Source organism: Mixophyes fleayi, chromosome 9 (genome assembly GCF_038048845.1).
Source record: "Mixophyes fleayi isolate aMixFle1 chromosome 9, aMixFle1.hap1, whole genome shotgun sequence".
NCBI lineage: Eukaryota > Metazoa > Chordata > Amphibia > Anura > Limnodynastidae > Mixophyes > Mixophyes fleayi.
In genome coordinates, this window is record NC_134410.1 from 19449471 (window position 1) to 19475109 (window position 25639).

At 46.2% G+C, this 25639-nt stretch overlaps 1 protein-coding gene across 1 annotated transcript; it reads right to left on the minus strand.

Annotated features, from left to right (window-relative positions):
- SUPT5H (SPT5 homolog, DSIF elongation factor subunit) lies at nucleotides 1-23991 on the minus strand. The gene is made up of 30 exons (XM_075186779.1): nucleotides 23826-23991; nucleotides 20578-20694; nucleotides 18801-18969; nucleotides 18529-18594; nucleotides 16472-16486; nucleotides 15420-15489; nucleotides 12402-12470; nucleotides 12251-12316; nucleotides 11968-11998; nucleotides 11062-11130; nucleotides 10006-10257; nucleotides 9833-9922; nucleotides 9258-9328; nucleotides 9035-9140; nucleotides 8783-8876; nucleotides 8137-8273; nucleotides 7725-7880; nucleotides 7084-7230; nucleotides 6757-6903; nucleotides 6523-6648; nucleotides 6363-6447; nucleotides 6118-6234; nucleotides 5918-6020; nucleotides 4509-4636; nucleotides 4079-4184; nucleotides 3780-3938; nucleotides 3067-3235; nucleotides 2782-2985; nucleotides 2543-2638; nucleotides 1-1767 (listed from the first exon to the last, which is right to left on the minus strand). The coding sequence occupies exons 2-30, from the start codon at nucleotides 20656-20658 to the stop codon at nucleotides 1627-1629; spliced, it is 3270 nt and encodes a 1089-aa protein (XP_075042880.1). The 5' UTR covers nucleotides 20659-20694; nucleotides 23826-23991; the 3' UTR covers nucleotides 1-1626.
- Nucleotides 23992-25639: the final 1648 nt, after the last annotated feature.

The window sequence follows — 25639 nt, forward strand, 5'->3', positions numbered from 1 at the left end:
AAACCTTAAAGCTTTATTAGTCTGTTCCACACAAATGGACAGAAAGCAAAACAACAACATAACTGCTTTACAAAACCACTTGCATCCTTATATTCCTCATGCAGCCAATAACCTATGTACAATTTATTCTGAAATCATACTGAACTGAAACACATATGTACATATCACTGCAGCCTCATTATAAAATTACTTCAGAGTACGCAGCCATTGTAGAGCATCCAACAGCAGATTTTGGGAGTAAGCCTCAATTTCGGCAATAAACCAGTAAGCAATGCCAAGTGTTTTGCAGGTCAGGCAATTGATGGTTACTGGGCTGGGTAAGCTCAAGGTTAATAAAAAAAACAAAAAACTAAAAAGAAAATCAGAAATTTGTTTTGATTAGTCTACCGTGTACAGGTTGGAACAAAATACATTTCTCGATGGTTACTATAGATTACAGCACATTTATACTTCTGGCATCATGTTCTTTAACAAGCATTTAAACATACAAATATCTTTTATGCCAGCACTTAACTACAGGTCCTCTTTGGCTAACTCTAGCCTGGCACAAAAGACTGAAGGGTGATACAATACAAACTGGGAAGAGAAACCGGTTACCGGCTATGTTCCTTGTACTATAATAGTAACTAGCTAACACAGGACTGGACAATCCTGTGGCTCTCCAGGTGTTGTGAAACTACAAGTCCCAGCATGCCAGCCATCAGTTGTCTGTCTGCTGGCAAAGCATGCTGGGACTTGTAGTTTCACAACACCCGGAGAGCCACGGGTTGGCCAGGCCTGAGCTAATATAAATATCACTTTGCACGGTTAGCTTGTTTTAACTATTTGGTTGTTGGCCTCTTGCCGTTCCTACCGCCTCTCCGTCTAGTTGTCATGGACAACTCCAGAACAGGTTCTCAGTAGTATGAGTTGGATTCAGCCGAGTTGCCCAAACCCTATTCAACCTTCAGATAATGTGGTCTACAGCTGTTCATGATTGACAGCGAGAGACAGATGCTGTAACCAGTGAATGATTGTAGACAAATGCAAAATAGTAAAGCAAGAGCATCAACAGGATGTCTTACATTACACAATTACTATTCATCGCGACAGAGAAGTGGACTTCACAACGCAAGGGAACCTGACAATCAGAGCGTATGAAGTTTAAAGGGATCGTAGGCTATCATAGTTGTCTTGCACAGTTCAGGGGATTGACACTGGGAGAGTGAAGAGATCACACAGACACACCGTTCTTCTGGTTTATTGACTGCACCATATAAATATTACACAGTGGAACTCGCACCAGAGAACACGTCACTATCTGATCAACCAGAAGAGAACAGGTGACATGAAAAATAAAATCACAATTCTAAGGATGAATTCGCTGAAAGAGAAGTTGAGATATAAAGTGTGTAGAGAGCAGAAACACACAAACCCTCAAAGCTATCTCACAAAGAGTCATGTGTTATCCTGTGCTCTGAATGCAGTTCCATACTCGAAGAGGGATGTATTCAACATTTCTAAACTCTGCTCCTAGAGATCCCCCACTGAGCAGCAGAGGCGAGAGGACTGCATTTCCGTAAGAGTGGCTTATGTCAGGGGAGAGAGAGGTGGAGGCCTTGCTGTGTGGTGCACTTCCGCTGCCCCTCAGGACTCCAGCTTCCCCAGGAAGTGGAGATTGAGGATTTTAAGCTGTTCCTCCAGGTCCATACGGACAATGCCATCCTCGTTATCTATACTGAGAAGAATGCCCATCGCCTCACGGTCTTCCCCTAAAATGACTTTTACCTGCAAGAAAAGGAGAGAATACGTCTCAGAAAGCACAAGCTGTAGGATGTATGATGGTGGAGAAGGGAGAGGAGGACATTTATAGGTTTAATCAGTTAATGAGATGCAGATAGCAATTGTTTAAGTAATGACTTGGCTGCCAATGTATTCTGGAACCTGCAGTTTCACCACTACTGGAGAGCCGCAGGTTGCACAATCCTGGTCTAGGTCTAATTAAGGTGCATCCAGACATGAATCTAATTTGCCCATGAAACGGAACACGTGACTGTTCGGCCTCGATGGCCAGACCATTTGGTGTATGATTAGAGCTACGGACGATAGCTATCAATCTGACTGTAATTTCTACCAGTCCTGATTGACATGTGACTGATAGAAGAGTGGATGCATTGCCAATACTAACCAATCCGATTGTAGCTATCGTTTCTCTAGTACATTTTAGAAAATGACGACTAGAAGCCAATTGGTAAGACTACACCTTTTTTTTTCTTTTCTTTTTTTTTTATTAGGTTTGTTAAATCTACCCCCAAATGTTACTTGGGATGGGTAGTGATTTGGGGCACACATGCTGCAATATGCTCCATCCTGGATTTGCAAAGTGAGTAGATGTCTTGTCTAGCCTGATCCAGTGCAAGGTAATTAGCCACTTGGTTGCTATGGTTACAGCACAATTGTTCTACTTACAGTAGGTCTTTTTCTAAACTATACTAGAAAAATGATTGTTCAAATCTGATCAGTTATCATAAGTTTTAGCCCATTAAGCCATTATTTTGCTCACCCGGCTGTTCTTGGTGGGGGTGACCGGCTCCAAGTGATCTCCAGAGATACTTATCACTTTCTCACTGTCCTGCAGCAGCACAGAGCAGAGACCACCCTGGGAAAACAGAGAAAGATTTGGATTACAGACATTAGCCAATGTCACTGTGCTGGTAAAGGTAGCAGCCTGGGGAACAAATGGAGGTGTCTCAGCAAAACATCTATCAGTATGGCTATAAATTAGGATTGGTGGGGACTTACTGTGACACTGCGTATAATTCCCATCTGACCCACAACTTGAGTGTCCTGAAAGGTGTCTCTCACTTTCACTTGGATGTCTGTAGTAACCCAATCGCTGGACACCTGTTCGATGGAGGATCCAGGTGTGTGAGGGTTGTACCCACCAGGCGAAGGTGCACCAGGGGTCATCGGACTATAACCCATGGGACTAGGGCTAGGACTGGCCTGGAGAAGAAGAAATTATTAAAATATACCTACATGGTAAATCATAGATAAATGCCATCTAAAAGCAATGGGTGCACTTACCTGGTAAGCCATGGGTGACGGGGTGGGGTGGTAACTTGCCGGAGAATGCGTATTCTGGTAGCCCACAGGGCTCGGAGCCACTTGATGGTAGCTCTGTGGACTAGGGCTGGGTTGGTAGGAGCCTTGAGGTGAAGGAGCAGCATAAGGAGAGAATTGGTCTGTGTTGTACCTGTCATGGAACAAAAGATGGGCCCAGTGAGGACAACACTTGTGATGAGACAGACTGTATGGACAGGTGTCACGTCATAACACTATCTGAATAAAACAGCTGTCCTAGTCTGCATGTACCAACTATATTCACTTCAGTTTTAAGTCACGTTACCTTTGGTTTCATCCAACCATGGATTAATATAGGCCCAAAACTTTTCATCAACAAATATGAACAGCTAACAGCTAGAATAGAGGTTCCCAAACTGTGCGTCGCGGGGTGCCCTGGCGATCTCACAGGGGTGCCGCAGCCAGGGTAGCTGGTATGCAAGGGCGGGGGAGACTACATGGTAATTATTTTGGCTTAGGGGTGCCTTGAAAAAATTATGGAGACCCTAAGGGTGCGTCGAACTGAGAAAGTTTGGGATCCTCCGAGCTAGGGGATAATGTTGTTGTCTCTGAGGAAGACTTAAGATCACATAGACCGCAGGATATATGGGGCTAGGCGATACAACAAGATACAGCAGTGTTACGGGTGTAGAAATAAGATCTTAGGAGACACTCACATAGCTGGTGTTCCTGGCGTCTGCGGGTGGTATGGGGCATTGACCTGTGGAGACGGCACATCGGGGTACCCTGGAGTTTGTGGGTTGGGAGTCCCTCCGTAGCCTTGCGGTGATGGAGATGGCTCGTCATCGTATCTGTAGTCATACTCTTCATCCGTCCTGTAAATGTCACGAAATCATGGAATTTAAGTAGCAAGGTAAGAGCATAGTCCACAATTCAGACAAAGAGATAAAAACACAAAAACAAAAAAAAACGCACTAAAGTAGGACCAATGTTTGAAAAAACAAAAGCGAGTTACCTCGAAGGTGTGTTTGGGTTGTTGGGATCCCAGGCCCCACTTTGTGCTGGAGTTCGACTGCCATCGTGCACAGGGGTTTGAGATCCATAATAAGGTGTTCGGCTTCCTGCAAAGAAAAATATATATGTTCTAAATAAGAGTTTTGAGAACAGCAGCAGATATATCATATTGCAGGAAACTGTAGACAGCCCTCTAGTGGCTGAAGCACAGTATAGCTTGTTCCTGGCTATACTGCAAGATGAAGCACAATGTGAAATCTCACCATTTCTGAAGGCAATGGAACACGTACATGTTTTATTAATAGCGTCTTTATGCAAAGCATTTGGTTTTAGGTTCAGAAGTGTTATAATGATTAATTATAATGGCTAAATTATAAGAGGAGTAAGTACTGAGAGCTGGATCACAAAAACAAAACAGAGAAGATATATACCATCGTGTACTGGAGTCTGGGAGCCATACATTGGGGTCCTGGAGCCGGTACCATACATTGGGGTGTTAGACCCATAAAGAGGTGTCCTGGGATGAGCGGAAGTTATTCCTCCTGGGCGACGAGCACCACTGAGAAGAAAAAGCTCAAAGTTAAAGAGAGACAATATTCTGCTACAGACACACGCCCAGGCCGACTGCACGAGCCGCTTACAGACACACGCCCAGCCCAGCCGCTTACAGACACACGCCCAGCCCAGCCGCTTACAGACACACGCCCAGCCCAGCCGCTTACAGACACACGCCCAGCCCAGCCGCTTACAGACACACGCCCAGCCCAGCCGCTTACAGACACACGCCCAGCCGCTTACAGACACACGCCCAGCCCAGCCGCTTACAGACACACGCCCAGCCGCTTACAGACACACGCCCAGCCGCTTAGACACACGCCCAGCCCAGCCGCTTACAGACACACGCCACGCCCAGCCCAGCCGCTTACAGACACACGCCCAGCCCAGCCGCTTACAGACACACGCCCAGCCCAGCCGCTTACAGACACGCCCAGCCCAGCCGCTTACAGACACGCCCAGCCCAGCCGCTTACAGACACACGCCCAGCCGCTTACAGACACGCCCAGCCCAGCCGCTTACAGACACACGCCCAGCCCAGCCGCTTACAGACACACGCCCAGCCCAGCCGCTTACAGACACACGCCCAGCCCAGCCGCTTACAGACACACGCCCAGCCCAGCCGCTTACAGACACACGCCCAGCCCAGCCGCTTACAGACACACGCCCAGCCGCTTACAGACACACGCCCAGCCCAGCCGCTTACAGACACACGCCCAGCCCAGCCGCTTACAGACACACGTCCAGCCCAGCCGCTTAGACACACGCCCAGCCCAGCTGCTTAGACACACGCCCAGCCGCTTACAGACACACGCCCAGCCGCTTACAGATACACGCCCAGCCCAGCCGCTTACAGACACACGCCCAGCCCAGCCGCTTACAGACACACGCCCAGCCACTACCGACACACGCCCAGCAGCACTACCTGCTACCGACATACACAGGATTTAATATGAATTATGTTACTGACACAACACAATTATAAAATGTTTAACGTTACTGGCGCACAGTCAAAATAATACCCAGTGATCTTAAACAGTTTACTCAGCTGAGCTGTTTGCAATCAAAGCTCAATCCAGCCAGATGAACCAGACTCCACTACACAAGCTGTTCTAGGTCTCACCTGAAGCCCTCTTATACGGAGCTACAAAGACCACACACATTCCCACATCAAGGGGGACACAATATTAGGGAATCTCAGTGAGGTATGAAGATCACTGTAAGATGCAGAAGAGTAATGTATGCACAGTTACTGAGTAGGAAGCACGCTTGGTTAACTACTAACACTGTGGTGAGACGCTGTCTGTCCACAGAGATTGTCTGACATGTGGAATGAAGCTCGACACGAGCTGTGGATTCTGTGGCATCTTTCACAACCCCGATATAGCCTGGAAGAGAAGAGATTGTGTAAGTGCCAGGGAGTCGACACTGCACTGCTATATACATGCTACTTATCACACATAAGGTACATCTGCAGTCACTTACTCTTATAAGGACCTTGAGAAATTCGTACAGTCTGACCAATCAGATCATTGTCCCTGCGGCCTCTTCCTCTTCCACCTCCTCCACCACCACCACCACCCATCCCCCCTCGCTGTCCTCCTGTAGAGCAATGAAAACAATCAGTGATGGAAAGAGGGGGTATTCGTGCAATGCATGCTAGGTGAGCAGCATTCTACAGTCAAAACACATTCTATAAAGTAAACAGTTAATTGAAACAAGATCGTTACCTCCTCCGCTAGGATGCGCTGGACTATTGATTCGCGGGCTCATTGGAGCAAATCCCCCAATTGTGAAGTTTGTGACATCTCGAGGCTGTAGAACAACAGGAGGATTAGCCAGAACATTCGACAAGAAACCATAAAACAAAGATCACTTCTACAATTCTACCTTGGAACCTCCAGCTAGAACCAGGTAACGAGTTTTACAGACAAACATCCCTCCGTTTTCAACCAGCTTCTTACAGTGAAGGAAGGCATAATTCCGGAACAAGTGTCGGATCTCTCCCTCACGGCCCTGAAAGTACAAGCAAAGGGAAAGAAGTGTAAGAGAACAACATTATGAGACTTTGCGGGAAGAAGCCACTGGAAAAAGGGCTTTGAAAGCAAAATAAATATCTCTCACCGAATGGGGTCCATCGATGACCTTGACAATGTCTTTCACATGTATATTATTCTCCTCCGAGTCCAAAGCCACAGCAAAGCGATTGTCCTTCTTCCTATTGACAGCCTGGTGTCTGACCGTGACCACCTTACCCTGCATGTTCAGGACCTTACAACATAGGGAAAAATCAAAATGAGGCAAAGAAATATGGACAAGAAAACAAGTTGGAACAGGAGCAAACAAGTCAAAGAGGAAAAAGCTGACATGTAAAGGGAGAAAGAAAAGGCAGAGATGTAAAGATCAAGGGCCCACCAAACCCATCCAGTGACCTGTGGAGGATACAATTACCTGGAAGGTCTCCCTCTCTAGACGTACGATCACTCCCACTGTCTGAGGGTCCAGCAGCACCAGCTCACCCCATTCATGCTGCCCTCCAACGTCCACCCCCGAGGCAGTCTCTGAACACAGCTGTAAGTCTCTGGGCAGGACCTTCAACTGTATTGGGAGTAAGTGCGAAGGATTAACAAACGCTGGAATTCAATTAGAGACAGAAGAACCCCAACAAGAAACAAAAACGCAGGAGAAAATTAATACTGTCGAGAACATTAGACAACACGTATTTTGTCCATCTTCTTTCTCCAGTACAACCGAGAGATACTAAACAGTCTCTGGGTCTGAAATGAAGGATAACCATAGGTCTTCAGCAGATTGAAGAAAGGTCCTGACTCATGCTGGAGACAGTAATTGGCCAGAAAGGTCCATGGAGGACAAGCAATGAAGACTTGACAGATAAAAAGCAACAGGTTCCAGTTTTCATAAAGTTGTTTAAACAAGAACAGTGGTAAAAAAAAAAAATAGGTGTGAAATGGAAAGTTTGGGACTGGAGAGCACAAAACAAATAGGGCCCCCCTTTTTGTTTTGCTACCCAGTTAGTCTGTGGCCCACCTGACATTAAGAGACAGAGGAGCGACCAGTAATGAATCACTCACCTCGTGCATGGTCAGATCAGAGAACAGGATAACAAAATTTTCTTCAACCCGCACAACAAGACCTGTGTCTCCCTCGTAGCGTCCTGCGATCACTTTGACATGGTCACCCATACGGAAATACTTCCTCAACTCCTGAGCCGGGAACTCCAACACGTCCTGTTGAAGAGAAGCAAAAGAGACTGAACGGTACAGTCAGGATGAAGGACGGATGTGGGTGACATTTTTTACCTAAAATACTTTGAACTAACTCTCTCTCTGGGTGGTCGCAAAACTGATCGAGAGCAATAAAGCTGGACAAGGAAAGATGCTGTGATGTCAAATTAGACATTGGGGAAATCAGGAGAACCGGATGAAGGACGGAATGTAAGCTTGCCACGTTATAAGTAACAATGGGTCAGAATAATGGTCTCACCTTGAGGTCCTCGTGTTTGGGCAGAAGAGTGATCTTGTTCCCATCCACGCTGAGGACTTTGCCCTGCAGGTTTATCAACTCCCCCTCGCACACTTCCACATTGTCCCCGGGCTGCAGGCTGTGCTCTCGTTCCTTTCCTGGGCACACAAAATGTAGCAGCAGTATTACTAGTGTGCTGTGGTAATGTGGGATTAATACAACTATAAAAAGCAATGATTCTAAAATTCTAAGTACATTCAACAGTTATACCGGCTAAAGGTAGATGTCAGCAACTGGAGACTACACAACTGTTGTGGCGCTACAAATCCCAGCAGAGTTTTGCATGGCAGGCATGCTGGGACAATAGATCCACAACAGCTGGAGAGCGCCTTGGGTTGCTTTGGACGATAGCCATCCTTTAGGTTAGATAGATGATCCATCTTGCAGGGAGGGTCTGCAGATGAATACAGCAGGTTATTTATGGGACCTCCCGACTCAATCTGTCTAGATCTATGCGCTCTAAGATGAAGGAAATGAAAGATCTGGAGAGCAGCTGCTAAGAGTAATAGTGAAGCCCTAATTCCTACATTTCAGCTGGGACATGGTGCTTTGTAGAGGTTCTGAGAAGTGAAGTTCTTAGATTTGTAGCACCCCCATTGTCCATTACCTGTTGACTCTGTTACCACCTCCAGATCCACCCCTTCTGGCTGATCTTCAAACTTCTCCAACTCAGAGAGAGTTGGCTTCACCCCTTCTGTGATCTGTGGGAGAGAGAGACACATTTAACAATTACATGAAGACAATAAGGGAAATCGGTGCGACATAAACCCCAGTAGACCTGAAACATTATAAAGTGAGGGTTAGTTTAGACCGGGGTTACTATTGGCAGCAACGTTCTATAATACACAGACGGGCTTACCACTGCAGACATTGCAAAGCTCTTGAAAAGAAAACCTTTACGACTGTAACGATTCCCCTCGAAAATGAGGAAGTCTCCATCTGAGGAAACATCTCCCTCCAAGGACCTGTGTAGAGTGACAGTCGCTGATCAGTAAAGAAAAACCAGGAGCAACTAAAACACTGGCACACGTTGATCTACTCTACCAATGCCATATGTGGCTTTGGCGCTACACAACGCTTACCTGATCTTCTCTGTATCAAACAGTCTCTGCGGAGGTCTGCGGAACCTCTTCCTCTTAGCATACCAGTCTTTCTATATAGCAGGAAGAGGGGAAAAATAAATTATGAAAAAGGAGGTATTAGCTGAAGGGGAAGCTACAGTGTTGGACAGGGAAGCTGGGGAAGTCGGAAAAATGCTGGTGGTGGTAGTGGAGTGGGCGATGGGTTGACCCAGAAAATGCCAGGAAGTGGAGCCATAGCTTGCCAGGAAGTGGAGCCACGTGGGTGAACAGAGTGGAATGAGACAATTCCTTGCCATGAGGAGGTGTGGCACTGAGGGGTATGCAACACTGATGAAATGGAATGTTTTTTGGGTATTATGTCAGAATTAAGTATTTGTGGCTATAACGTGAGGGGTCTCATGTCATAGATGGGATTCCACTATTTAAATCAGGATTTATAGTTTATTTAAACAGAGCCAACGTATTCTGTAAAGCCGTGCATAGAATGGGAAGACAAACGTACAAACATTATTAGTGTACTGTGAGGTTGTGGCATGTCCCACGAATAGTAACCATCATCATTTAGCTCTACATACCAGACTCATGCGTGCCTTGATCCGATCGTAGTCAATTCTGGGAATCATTTTCAGAGAGATTGTATTCTGGCTGGGCTCCACGTAATCCACCTTGGGAGAGACAGATTATTTTAATAAAATATAGATATATATTTCTTTATTACGCAACAATAAAATGTTATCCTCCTGGTTACCTGGGCAATATCGTCTTTATATATACCCCTCTTGAGCCGAACCCATGATTTGGGCTTCAGATTTGTGACCTCTTTCACCACCTTTAGGACATCAGTCATTTCTTTGATGGGTACCATCTGCTGGTTCCAGAAGCCCATTCGCAAGTTGCCCACCCCTTCGATGGCTTGCTTGACATGAGTTTGCTTGTAAGCCTCAACGTAGATATAACCCTTGACGTGCTCTGGTGCGACCACGGATTTTATCTGAAGTGGCTGTCAAACACAAGGAAACTCAGAGTGAATGAGGGAATGAAGCTACGGAGACTACGTATAAGAGTGACAGAGTTTGTGCATGAATGAAGCAGGGAGATCTGAATGCAGAGTTTGGACCCAATATTCAGAATAAAACCAGATTTTATTTGCTTTAAACAGAATTTAGGTTTGGATAACATGTGGCAAATGCTGCCAAATTGGACATAGAACAAGCAGCAAATAGCTTGGAAAGAAAAGTCAATGTGCAGCAAGTTAAACAAGTCAAGGAATGCAAAGAATACACATAGTATAAAGGAAACAATAAAGGAAACGACATAGTGCACTACTCCTGTGCACTGTGTGAGACTGGGCTGTTGGGGGACTATAGAAAAGACTTGTGTGACTGGGCTGTTGGGGGACTATAGAAAAGACTTGTGTGAGACTGGGCTGTTGGGGGACTATAGAAAAGACTTGTGTGACTGGGCTGTTGGGGGACTATAGAAAAGACTTGTGTGACTGGGCTGTTGGGGGACTATAGAAAAGACTTGTGTGACTGGGCTGTTGGGGGACTATAGAAAAGACTTGTGTGAGACTGGGCTGTTGGGGGACTATAGAAAAGACTTGTGTGAGACTGGGCTGTTGGGGGACTATAGAAAAGACTTGTGTGACTGGGCTGTTGGGGGACTATAGAAAAGACTTGTGTGACTGGGCTGTTGGCGGACTATAGAAAAGACAGAGCCGTTATAGACGTGAGGAAATTAGAGGGGAGTGAATAGGGTCAGAGAAGGAATAGAACAGCAGAGAGGGATCGTAACAAACACTTACTGTATCTGTGAACTGATACGCAATGAATTTCCTCATCAGCGCAATGGCTGTGGCGCGTTCCTCTCCGATCTGCAGGAAATGGAAAGTAATAAACGCTTGAGACATTTTTGGACAAACAGACCACAAGTAGTAAGCAGCATGTTTATTGGAACCATACTTCTAACCCCTACGGCTTCTGGTGCTCTCTCACATCCCATGTAATGGACTTGGATCAATAAACAAACGGTCCTGTTTGCAGCAATATATGCTCCAATAAGCTTTATTTAACCTATTTGCCTGTTTATATATTAGATATTTTAGAGGTGAGAACAGAACATTATGCGGGTCCTCTCTTACTTACAGCACAGCAATACAATCTTTGGGACAGATGTGGAATCTATATCAGTCAACACAATTCCAGCCTAAATAAGCCAACAACTAGCGCCATAATGCTCGGAGGCTGTATTAGAACACCTGGTGGTCATCGGGTAACCCTGTAATATGCAAGTGCCATTTGCTTAGGGAAAACTTAATTGGGAAGATGACAGTATTGGGACACTGTGCCTTTAGAATCAATCTTTTACGAAAGATGGGACATCTACGATTACTGTCCCGAGTCCTTGTCTACAGGAACAGGGCCAGATGCTAGTCTGAGCTTCTTATAAGCCTATGCTGAAACCAGAGAATTGCAGAGAATCTGTATTCAATATCTTTACACAAATACTGTTACCATCTCTGTTTGGCGAAAAATAATGTAGATTACCACTTGGGAGACAAACAAATCTAAAAACTACAGGGGAAAAAAAAAAGAAAAAAGAAAAAAAGAACATTGGCCTAAAAATATCAGTTCCACCGTTGACGTCATTACAAATGCACCTCAAACGTGGCACACACTCCTCTCCCTACACACACTAGCAAAACACTCACCTTACATTTCACCGTCCACAGATTAGGGTCTCTGGAAAGAGAAGAGACCATTTGAGGCAGAAAAAAGACCTAATCATCAGCCTACAAATACTCAATCATTGGTATGTATTGTTCTGCAATCTAAATAAAGTATAATTGCATAATTTGTGAAAAACGGAACCACTATTCATATACAATGGAGACTAACACACAAGATAAAGCAGCGGCTCCTTGTTACTATACGTAATGCACAAAGCATGCTGGCACAGTGGAAAGCAAAGGACTATGGGTAAAAGCTTCTTACTTGACACCGGGAAGCAGTTGCTGCTGGGTGATGTCGTCTGATAGCTCATCCGATCCTCCATATATACTGGGAAGTGAGAAAAGGGGATTAGAAGTTCAAACACAGAACACTGGCTGATAATCGTATTAAATGGGTAACTGAATGTACTCACTGCTCCCCGACAGATGACTTTGCGTATTTCTTCATGTAATATTCCCCCAGCTCCTCTTCCCTCTGGTCCCTGTGGAGATAAATACGCAAGTAAACGACAGACAGCGAGCGCCTGCCAGCGCCATGAGACCACAGCACCACTCGACCCCTCATCTAACAGTGGACGGCAGTTGGAACAAGCCGCACACTGGTCAGCTCTGTGCCCAAGCTTTCACTTTCTCTTATTCTCACAAATATAAAGCTTGGGATATTTTTGAATACTGTTGGCAAACGTCACAGCAGCGCTGCGGATCAACTTCATATCGAAAGAATGGCTGGTTTAGGATCCACTGAGCTGCATCTCTGTCCAGCTGTGGGACTCACAGAGTCAACTGTCATTGCTGTGTCAATGTCTGTTCAGCTGCCCACTGAGCTCAGTTGTGATTACTGTCACCATCTCTGTTTGGCTGCTGGACCCTCTGGCCCAACGGTCTGTATCCTGGACTTTGTCATGTCAGAGCTCCAGAAACGGCATATTCCATTAATCCCAGCCAGGGGGCGGTAAAGTATCCTTCACCATTTCCATTGCCCTGCACCATTTGTTCCCCACTTCTCTTCAAACTCCTCTTCTTTCTCCATCATCCTATTTCTCCCACCCCAATTAGGATTACCCCTTCATTGCTTCCCTCATCACTAATCTGCACACATGAACTAATCCTCCTCGCATGTCCTCTTCCTTACGCTGCTCCTTCCCATGGCTGCTGGTGACATGTCACCTAACCCTGGGCCTCGTACAATCCCCACTCTCTGTTCACACTTCTCCCCAAATCTTTCCACCCACCCTGTACTTGCAATTTCGCCAACCTTAATCACATATCGCCATTACCCTCTCTTTCCTACTCCTGTGCACTATGGAACGCCAGATCTATTTGTTACAAACTTTCATCCATTCATGATCTATTCATCCCCATGGGCAGCACGGTGGCGTAGTGGTTAGCATTTCTGCCTCACAGCACTGGGGTCGTGAGTTCAATCCCCGACCATCTGTGTGGAGTTTGTATGTTCTCCCCAGGTCCAGCTTCCCAATTCCATGACAACTTTGTAGCCTGGCTCACTTATTTCCTATCCTTGGACCTGCCTACTCTCATAAAAGGTGATTTCAACATTCCCATTGATAATCCCACTATCTCTTCTACCACTTTCACTTACTTCCTCCTTTGGTCTCTCCCAATGGACCTCATCTCCCACTCACTGTGATGGACACTCCCTTGACCTTGTCTTCTCCCACTACTGCTCCATCTCTAGTTTCACTAACTTGGCATACCCACTCCCCGACCAGAACGACACTTAAGTACCCTTAGCACAAGCCCTTTTTCATCTTAACTAAAACAACTATCTTCTCCTATGTCTGCATCGTCCTGCCCTAATAAGGTCAACTCTTTCTACAATAAAACACTCACTTCAGCTACATTGCCCAATCCACCCTTAATTCATTCTCTCCAGTAACTGAAGACAAAGTCTCTACACTCATCTCGACCTACAACACGTCCTCCCGACCCTATTCCCTCTCCTCCACTGCATGCCCAACTCTAGCTCACCTCTTCTTCCCGTCTCTCTCCACTGGAGCATTTCCATCCTCCTTTAAACATGCGCTCATCACACCATTTGTAAAGAAACCATCTCTTGATTCAGTCTCTCTCTCCAACTGCTGCCCTGTTCTTCTCCTCCACTTTATCTCCAAACTACTTGAGCGATTAGTGTACAAGCGCCTATCTCACTTTCTCGACTCTCTGCAATCAGGGTTCTGGCCCCAACATTCCACTGAAACTGGTCTCACAAAAGTGATGGATGATCTACTTACTGCAAAGTCTAAGAGTCATTTCTCCATACTCATTCTCCTGGACCGCTCTGCTGCTTTTGACACTGTTGATCACCCTTTTCTCCTACACACCCTTCACTCCATTGGCCTTCGTGACACAGTTCTTTCCTGGTTCACTCCCTACCTATCGAACCGCTCCTTTAACGTTTCTACCTCTGGTACACACTCCCCTTCACTGCCACTACCTGCTGGGGTCCCACAAGGCTCTGTTCTTTGCCCTTTACTTTTTTCATTGTACACCTCTTCTCTTGAGGCACTAATTTGCTCATTCGGCCTCCAATACCACCTCTAGGCTGATGACACCCAATCTATCTCTTCCCCTGACCTCTTTTGTGTAACCAACTGTCTTTTTGCTATGTATGTCCCAATGCTACCTAAAGCTCAACAGATCTAAAACAGGGCTCATTATCTTCCCTCCTGCCAGAGTCACCACCTGCCCTCAAATCTCCCTCACTATTAATAACAAAACAATTTCCTCAGTCTCCCAAGCCCGCTGCCTTGGTGTCACACCTGACTCCGCCTTCCGCTTTATTCCTCGCATCCAAACTCTCTCCCAGTCCTGTCGACTCCACCTTAAAAACATTGCCAGAATACGCCCTTTTCTTACTCAACATGCTACCAAAACTCGTATCCATTCTCTCATCATCTCCTGTCTTGACTACTGCAACCTCCTGCTATCTGGCATTCCCGACACCCATATATCCCCACTTCAATCCATCCTAAATGCTGCTGCAAAACTAATCTTCTCACCGCTCAAAACTTCTCCCGTGCTGCTCCCCACTTACGGAATTCCCTACCACACCCAATCAGGCTTTCCCACAGCCTTCAAATCTTTAGAAGTTTTCTAAAACTCTCTCTCTCTTTTTTTTTTTTTAAAGCTTACCTTATCCCCGATGATACTATTCACCCTCACAGCTGTCCCAATCTCTACTCTAAGTCACACTCACTCCTCCTATTTCAGCTGTGCCCTCTTCCCCTTAGAATGTAAGCTCTCTAAGGAGTAGGGTCCTTCATACCCTTTGTTTTCATGTCTGCATTTATTTTGTCTGCCTTGTATGTCCTTGTTTTATGCATGTCCTGTTGTTCCTTCTATACAGAGCTGTGGAGCACTGTGGCGCCTTACAAATCTACAATAATAATAATCTTCCAGGTGAATGTTACCTCCACAGATTCTGTAGCCGTCTGGCCCCAGAGCGATCCTCATCAAGGACAACATTGTCAATGTTGGAGGCTGCAGGAAGAGATTATTTCACTGTGTTAAAGTAGTTTCAGTCCACTTCACCAAGCTATGCTGCAACTGAATTAACCTGGCCTCCGCATAGCAGAAGGAAAAGACTGATCTGGACTAAATACTAATAAATGTGGAGTAAAATAAAAAACACATTATATATATATATATATATATATATATATATATATATATATATATATATATTTATATTGTCTACACACAGCAAAAGGCAGCAAATGTGTGAGCTGCATCAATATTTAGGAGAATGCAGCTTATAAATTCACTAGTGACATCACTCCTCATTGTTGCCAAATCATAGTGTATTGATAGCCGGCACTCAATTTCTGTTAGACCCACAAAAAAGCTGCCTTCGTCACGTCTGTGCGAGGGATGCACTTTAAAGCAACGAGGGCTAGTCTTTGTGCAATGGCAAAAATAGCCTTATAGTCTCCATTTAAAACTGAATTTGGCTAATGTAAGCTATACGTGGTTTAAAGTCTGTCAAGAAAGAGTGACACACTCTCAGTGACGCCCTACTCCTAGGCATACTCGCTGTATAAGCTAATGAGACTAGGCACTGAAGCACTGTAACTTATAGTAACCAAAAATTGATAAGTTATGCCTGACGAATATAAAAATCGCATTCATGAAACTGTATGCAACCAAAGAACTGAGGGATGGGGTTGACTGTGGGCTGAGAGTATCCACATTCTTGAGCTGGACTCATCAGGGCAGAGGATGTGTATTGAAGGGAGACAGGGAGTTCCCAAGAAATCATTTTGTTGCATGATTGATTCATCATGATTGGTTGCTATCGGTTACAGCACATAGAGGCAATAAGCAATGCCCCAGTATAAAGTCAGTCTGGAATTCCCCCCCCCCGATTACCTCCTAAGACTCATTCTTCCACAACCTGGCTTACACTTTACCCAGCACTGCAGCTGATCTTAGGCGGGTGGGTGTACATGGCATGATCACTTACCTTCAATCTCTTCGGCTGTGAGCGATGATGAAGCCAAGACAGAATGGTGCAAAACATAGCGGCAAAATCAACCACGAGGACCGGAAATGGGGAAAGGGAAAAATTATAATATATGGCAGAAGAAGCAGCATGAATCACGGGCTGCATAAATGGAGGGGAAGGGTATAATGGGAGAAGCAGAGGCTTGACTAGTAACTGTGCAATGTTAACAGTACAAGGGAAAGCTGCACACACTCTGAAGACTATCGGAGGGGGAATAATATGGAGGTAGAGATAAGAAGACCGGATGTGGTAATACGCAGCACTCAAACTGCTGCTACCGGGGCAGGTATCCGGTCTCACGTGATCCTCACAGATACAGGAGACACACAGTGATCACAAAATCACAAGCAAGGTCACTGAACATCACACAACATGTTTAGAGTACAGAGCTCTTTGTCAATATCCTCCTACATACATGCAGAGTATCTAATGTAAGTGAGGAACTTAATTATCTGCATATTTCCAAGTAATGGCTGCCATACTCCAACTAGATATAAGGAAATGCCGCTTATAATCCAATGGAAAAGTGCTCACTGTGTGCAAGGAGCTTCTCAGTACTCAAGTTGGATTATGGAGTAGACTTATCACACTTTCTAAAAAAAAAAAAAAAAAGTAAAAGTAGATGTGTTGCCCATAGCAACCAATCAGATTATAGCAATCATGTTCTAGAATGTATTAGATAAATGACAGCTAGAATCTGAATGGTTGCTATGGGCAACAGCTCCATATTTTCTTTGTAGAAGGTTTGATAAATCTACCTGTGTCTGTCAACCCACTGAAGGACACTGCATGAGCCTTCCTAAACCTACAATAGCCGATACCAGAGGACAATCGCTTGCAGAGAGAAAGACGACATGATTATGTCAAACATCATCACTGGCATTTCAATGTGTCCAACTGTGTATATGTTACAGGCTGTGAGCATCACTGACGGACTGGACTAGGCATCTTATTGCTACCAGGTGAACATGGCAGACTGTACAGCTCTCCTACATGGGTCAGTGATTTAGTTCTGCAATGGTCGCTGGACACTACAGTATGATCTCACAGCTGCTGAAGAGCTTTGTATTAAAAACATGTTTTGTTACATGAAACAATCAATGTGTATCTCCACATGTATCTGGGTGGACGTTACATAATGCCGTGTGTGTGTGACATGTATGGGCATTAGAGAGCACCAAGCAGATGGTCTAGACTGTGCTGTCAATAACACCCTAGCAGGGGGCATATTACATACAAACAGGCAACAATGCTTATGAACTATGGAAGTAGGATACATTATAAACATATACATTACACACAGTAACACACAAAAATATAGAGATTCATTACCAGACACTGAGAGAAGGCATGCAAGGAATTAGAAGATAAACTGAGTAAGGTCTCATACAAAATAACAGACACAAAGCAACTAACTCCCCCCTCCCAAGAGCCATGAAAAGCTTCACCCTGTAGGCATCCAATATCAGAAGCCCAAACCCCCAGACACACAGCACTCAACCCACAAAGGGCAACACCTAACAGGAACACAGCATTGTAACACCAAAAAGGCGTCATCCAACACCAAGAAAGTACCAGAACTCCAAACAGTATCACCTAACAAAGAAAACCAGAGCGCCAATGAAATAGTCAGACAAGCATATAGCAACAGAGCCAAGCAGTCAGTCACACAACAGGCAAAGAAGGAGGTCCTCAAACAGGCACAGAACGCCCAAGGAATAACTGATATTAACCTACAGTCACAGTGCTAAGGTCACTCAACAGGCATACAGGGACTGAGCCCCAATGGTATTCACCAGGCAGACACGCAGCACCCAAGCCATCATCCAACAACAAAACCCTACACACGCTGTGTTTTTATGGTTACTGATGTATTAGTAATTTTAAATACAGAAAGAAAACCTTGTGAATCTTTCAAAACACCCAAACATCCACACCCTGTAAACATGCCTACTGGTATGTACACAGCTCAGCAGAGGCGTGGACAGAAAGAGCAACGTGATTCTGGAAATTACCTTTCTCCAAAATGTCTTCTGCTCCATCCTCCCACTGATCTTCATCTTCATACTCATCGTCCACATCTGTGGTGAGAGACCATGTCTGGTTAATAACGAATGATAACTAAGGAGTTCACCCCCATTGGTAGGACATGTGCTAAGGGGATTCTAGTTGACTATTAATGAAGAACTAATAATAAATATTATATAAAGACTACTACAATATAAAATCCATGTTGTGAAAGAAGACCAACGTTCCCTCTGCCGATGATATGTAATAATGATCTAACCGGCTTCATCTAAGATAAATCCTCCATGTCTTGGTTTCTTGCGACGACGGTCATCATCCTCATCATCCTCTTCTTCCTCTTCATCATACTCATCCTCATCTTCTTCTTCAATCTCTTCCTCCTCACCCTTCTCACTTCCGGCAGGGCTGGCCCTCCCTTCCTCCACTTCCTGGAGCCAAACAGAAAGAATATGCATTGTGTATGATTGTGCCGTATAATGGGTTTAGGGATCAAACTGCTTTCCTGACAGGTAACAGGGAAGGGCGTTAATGAGACTTGTGCGCTGTGTACCTGGATCACGGACAGTGATTGATTTATCAGCTAATTTAAGACAAATGGGTTTTTGATTACTGTACTTTATCATTGAGTTTACATAATATAACAGTAATTATTACTCTAAAGAGCACAGTTCTTAAAAATAAACACTGATTCCATATGGGATGTAGGTGAATGTCTGGAAACGGTCAACAAATGTCCTATGAACATGAAACGTTTGAAAAGTTGTGTGCTGGAGAGAACTGAAATTCAAAATGCGCAAAGAGTCCATTCAAATTTCAAGGGAATGGCCTTCTTGCCCATTCCCTTGAAATTGTTACAGGATTAGCATGGAGAAATACCAAATGAGCGTGGAATGTCATGGTTATCCTAGATTAGTTTTATTATCTTTTATTTAAGAGGCGCCACAAAGGGTCCCAGCGCTGTACAGTGTACGGCATACTGGGTAGTACAAAAACAAAGTGCAATAAGTACAAACTCACCCGAGAACAGGTGCACAGGGCAAAGAGGTAAAAGTGAGCTAAAGTGCAAGCATAAAATGGGAAGGGAAGAAGGGAGGTGGGGAGCGAACCAATGTCGGATGAACCTGTGCCCGGTAGTGTGGGCGCCAATAACAGTATTAGGGCAGTGGTGGAGATGCGAAGGCAAAGGAGTAGAGGAGAGACAGGGGCAGGAGTCAAGTCTCGAAGTGGAGAAAGAAGCTGGGGAGCCGAAGGCAAAGGGAGCTTACAGTCTAAAGGGGAGGGGGAGACTGACAGGAGACACAGAGGGAATATAGGGTGAGGGGACAAGAACTCTGAGGTAGTTTTAAAAGTCATTAGTTAAACATGGTGGCCATAAAACAACTTGTGCTGCAGCACACAATCCACATAGGCCAAAAACCAATTGCTATACAAGTCATAGGTATCTAAACAATACATGCACAAATATATACACGATGTATATATGTAGAGGTTTCAGGAGCTACAAGTTGGAGAAGAGATCATGGTGTACATTTTTATCCTATGCACACCTATCTTGCTGTAAGTACGGTTACTAAAGGACACTGCAGGGTTTCTAAACAGAGGAATAAACAATAGTATGAGCTCATGTAAGCAGTACATGTAAAGACACTGCCGTCTCACATTGCCTCTAAGTATCAGAACTTATACATGTTTATTCGTGAATGCTACAAGATGCATATTAACAAACCTGTGTTTTAGCATTAGTGACACTTTGGGGGGTATTCAATTGTTCCTCCGGGCGCCGCCGGAACGAGCGCGTTAAAACTATTACCGTTTATACGGTAATTACTCGCTCAATTTCAGCTCGCAGCTCCCTGAGCGGCGAGCTGAAATTGAGCGAGTAAATTACCGTATGAACGGTAATTACGCGCAATATTACCGTATAAACGGTAATCGTTTTAACGCGCTCGTTCCGGCGGCGCCCGGAGAAACAATTGAATACCCCCCTTTAAGACCAAGGAATAAACCAGGCTGGTATGCCCCAGATCAACACTCACCTCATTGTCTTCTACTTCTTCAGCCTCGCTGCTCCTCTCACTCTCCTCCTCAGAGAAGTTGCTGTCTTCACTGTCTGACATTTTATTCCGCTAAGTGCGGATACAGGAATAATAAGCCTGCATGAACAGAATGAGGCAGACTAAGTAAAACCAATATCTAATTGCCTGTTATGCTTTACAGAACACAATATCTCTTTTCTTTTTTTAAAGCCACTTAATGAGTTTGCAACAAGCAAAATTCCTACATTAAAATGTGCGGCTACAGGGCAGGGCAGCATGATGCGGCTGTGCGGCTACAGGGCAGCGCAGCATGATGGGCTACAGGGCAGCGCAGCATGATGCGGCTGTGCGGCTACAGGGCAGGGCAGCATGATGCGGCTGTGCGGCTACAGGGCAGCGCAGCATCATACGGCTGTGCGGCTACAGGGCAGCGCAGCATGATGGGCTACAGGGCAGCGCAGCATCATACGGCTGTGCGGCTACAGGGCAGCGCAGCATGATGGGCTACAGGGAAGCGCAGCATCATACGGCTGTGCGGCTACAGGGCAGCGCATGATGTGGCTACAGGGCAGCGCAGCATGATGCGGCTGTGCGGCTACAGGGCAGCGCAGCATGATGCGGCTGTGCGGCTACAGGGCAGCGCAGCATGATGCGGCTGTGCGGCTACAGGGCAGCGCAGCATGATGCGGCTACAGGGCAGCGCAGCATGATGCGGCTGTGTGGCTACAGGGCAGAGCAGGATGATGCGGCTGTATGAATACAGTAAAGTATACTGTGATATGTGGGCAGAGTACAGTATATAAAGGTACTGTTATATGGGCACTATGCAGTTTATGCAGCACGGTGGCTAAGTGGTTAGCACTTCTGCCTTACAGCACTGGGGTCATGAGTTCAATTCCCGACTATGGCCTTATCTGTGTGGAGTTTGTATGTTCTCCCCGTGTTCGCTTGGGTTTCCTCCGGGTGCTCCGGTTTCTTCCCACAGTCCAAAAACATACTGGTAGGTTAATTGGCTGCTAACAAATTGACCCTAGTCTGTGTGTCTGTCTCTCTGTGTCTGTCTGTGTTAGGGAATTTAGACTGTAAGGGACTGATGTGGGCGAGTTCTCTGTACAGCGCTGCGGAATTAGTGCCGTTATATAAATAAATGGTAACAATAATTATCGGGACATAGTACAGTACAGTCATGTGGTTGTAGTACAATTTATGATAGCACAGCCATATGGAAACCATATAGTATACGGAAGTACAGCTATGGTGACAACAATATTGTATAACAGAACAGTTCTATGGTAGCAGTTATATTACATATTGACATAGTGCAGTATAGCTATGTGGGTACAAAGGAAGACAGCCTGCTTATGTAGGACGCACACAGCATACCGGTGGGCCTGCTTATGTAGGACGCACACAGCATACCGGTGGGCGTGCTTATGTAGGACGCACACAGCATACCGGTGGGCGTGCTTATGTAGGACGCACACAGCATACCGGTGGGCGTGCTTATGTAGGACGCACACAGCATACCGGTGGGCGTGCTTATGTAGGACGCACACAGCATACCGGTGGGCGTGCTTATGTAGGACGCACACAGCATACCGGTGGGCGTGCTTATGTAGGACGCACACAGCATACCGGTGGGCGTGCTTATGTAGGACGCACACAGCATACCGGTGGGCGTGCTTATGTAGGAAGCACACAGCATACCGGTGGGCGTGCTTATGTAGGACGCACACAGCATACCGGTGGGCGTGCTTATGTAGGATATCGGTGGCCGTGCATATGTAGGACGCACACAGCATACCGGTGGGCGTGCTTATGTAGGATATCGGTGGGCGTGCTTATGCAGGATACCGATGGGCATGCTTATGTAGGACGCACACAGCATATCGGTGGGCGTGCTTATGTAGGACACACACAGGATACCGGGGGAGTGCTTATGTAGGATACCGGTGGGCGTGCTTATGTAGGTTACCGGTGGGCGTGCTTATGTAGGATACCGGTGGGCGTGCTTATGTAGGATACCGGTGGGCGTGCTTATGTAGGATACCGGTGGGCGTGCTTATGTAGGATACCGGTGGGCGTGCTTATGTAGGATACCGGTGGGCATGCTTAAGTAGGATACAGAGGCATGATTATAGGGGGCATGGCTATGTGGAGGACAGCATACAGGGTCATGGCTATGTGGGGGACAGGACAGTACTGTACATACGGGAGTAGAGTACATATGGCGGCACGGTAGAGTACAGCACACAGGGGCATGGCTATGTGGGGGACAGCACACAGGGGCATGGCTATGTGGGGGACAGCACACAGGGGCATGGCTATGTGGGGGACAGCACACAGGGGCATGGCTATGTGGGGGACAGCACACAGGGGCATGGCTATGTGGGGGACAGCACACAGGGGCATGGCTATGTGGGGGACAGCACACAGGGGCATGGCTATGTGGGGGACAGCACACAGGGGCATGGCTATGTGGGGGACAGCACACAGGAGCATGGCTATGTGGGGGACAGCACACAGGGGCATGGCTATGTGGGGGACAGCACACAGGGGCATGGCTATGTGGGGGACAGCACACAGGGGCATGGCTATGTGGGGGACAGCACACAGGGGCATGGCTATGTGGGGGACAGTACTGTACATACGGCAGTAGAGTACATATGGCGGCACGGTAGAGTACAGCACACAGGGGCATGGCTATGTGGGGGACAGCACACAGGGGCATGGCTATGTGGGGGACAGCACACAGGGGCATGGCTATGTGGGGGACAGCACACAGGGGCATGGCTATGTGGGGGACAGCACACAGGGGCATGGCTATGTGGGGGACAGCACACAGGGGCATGGCTATGTGGGGGACAGCACACAGGGGCATGGCTATGTGGGGGACAGCACACAGGGGCATGGCTATGTGGGGGACAGCACACAGGAGCATGGCTATGTGGGGGACAGCATACAGGGGCATGGCTATGTGGGGGACAGCACACAGGGGCATGGCTATGTGGGGGACAGCACACAGGGGCATGGCTATGTGGGGGACAGCACACAGGGGCATGGCTATGTGGGGGACAGCACACAGGGGCATGGCTATGTGGGGGACAGTACTGTACATACGGCAGTAGAGTACATATGGCGGCACGGTAGAGTACAGCACACAGGGGCATGGCTATGTGGGGGACAGGACAGTACTGTACATACGTTAGAATACAGCACACAGCCAGCAGTGGGAGGAGAGAACTTACCACTCAGAGACGGAATAAAACCAACAACAGATCCGCTGTCCGCATCTACAACCGGGGAAGCGACGTCAAAAGCGGATATGACATCCACGTAACGACTAAGTAAAAAGCCGTTTACGGCAGCGACAGCAGACAGCGGGCGGGCGCCCCGGAAGTGACGTAGATGTGAATAAGCTGGGCTGTGTTCCGTACACCGTCTCCGGAAGTGGCTGGTCCTTCTCCTGCAGGGGAACCGCATGTTCTACTCTACCCAGCTGCCTCCCTCGTCTGCCCCCTGCTGGCCGGGAGCTGAACTGTGAGAGCACTTATCCCAGCAGTATGACTACTCCTGTGCTCTGGGAGGGCCTCTCACACTACAAGTCACAGCATGCTTGGCCAGCAGGTGTCTGGCACGGTATGCACAACACTTATTGGCCTGGCCTGCCACATATAACTATATCTAAGCTTCATACTGCTGAGGTCCTTAGGAGTGATGGCATACAGCCAAGTTACTGCAGCATGTTTAGTGCTATGCTCAGGAAGGACCATTTTCATGATTAATGCTCCTTTAGTCTTGCATTGCTGTTGTCCCTAGGTGGCTGTGATATGCTTATTGCATGATGATGGTGGACAGTAGCTGCACTACCATTGGTGCAGCAGGACAAGAGTTGAGCATGTTTCTAGGAATGACTGTTATTACGGGTTCCAAGGGAAGAATATGTATAGGATGGATGTAGAAACAATCACGGAATTGGTTATAATTTTTTTTATATATATATATATATATATATATATATATATATATGCGCTCACAGTGACCACTTTATTAGGTACACCTTTCTTCGTTGCATGGATTCATCAAGGTGCTTTAGTCTTTAGAAATCCTGGTTCATGTTGACATGAACATTTCACAGTACTCACATTTATGCTGCAAATCTTCACTCAAAGGTGGAATGAGATCGGGTGACCGTGGAGGCCATTGGAATACACTGACCAAATTGTCATGTTCATGGAACTAGCTTGAGATGACATGTGCTTTGTGACATGGCATGTTGTCCTGCTGGAAATACCCATCACAAGATGGGTAGACTGTGGCCATAAAGGCATGCACATGGTCAGCAACAAGACAAGTACGCTGTGTATTTAAACAATGCTCAGTTGATGTTAAGGGGCCCAATGTGTACTAAGAAAAAAAAATTCACACCATTATACCACCACGAGCCTGCAACGTTGACACAAGTCAGGATGGATCCATGGTTTTATGTTGTTTACACCAAAATCTACCCCTACCATTTTCATGTCGTAGCAAAAATCACGTTTTATCAGAACAAACAACATTTTTCCAATCTTCAATTTTTTGCAGCTTTGGACAAGTATAGCCTCAGTTTTCTGTTTTTAGCTGACAGACGTGGAACCAGATGTGGTCTTCTGCTGTTGTAGTCGATCCAAAATTGTAAGTGCTGTGCATTCAGAGATGCTCTTCTGCATACCAGTGTTGTAATGCATGGTTATTCGGTTACTGTCACTTTCATGTCCGCTTGACCAGTCTAGCTATTCTCCTCTGTCCTCTCTCATTAACTAGGAATTTTCACCCACAGAGCTGTCACTCACTGGATTTTTTTTTTGTTTGCACACAATTATCTGTAAACTCTAGAGACTGTTATTGTGAAAATCCCAGGAGATCAGTAGTTTCTGAGATACTCCGATCACCCTGTTGGGCACCAACAATCATTCCATGTTAAAAGTCACTTACATCCAATTTCTTCCGCATGGCTTTGACCTCTTGACCATGTCTGCATGCTTTTATGCATTGAGTTGCTGCCACATTATTGGCTGAT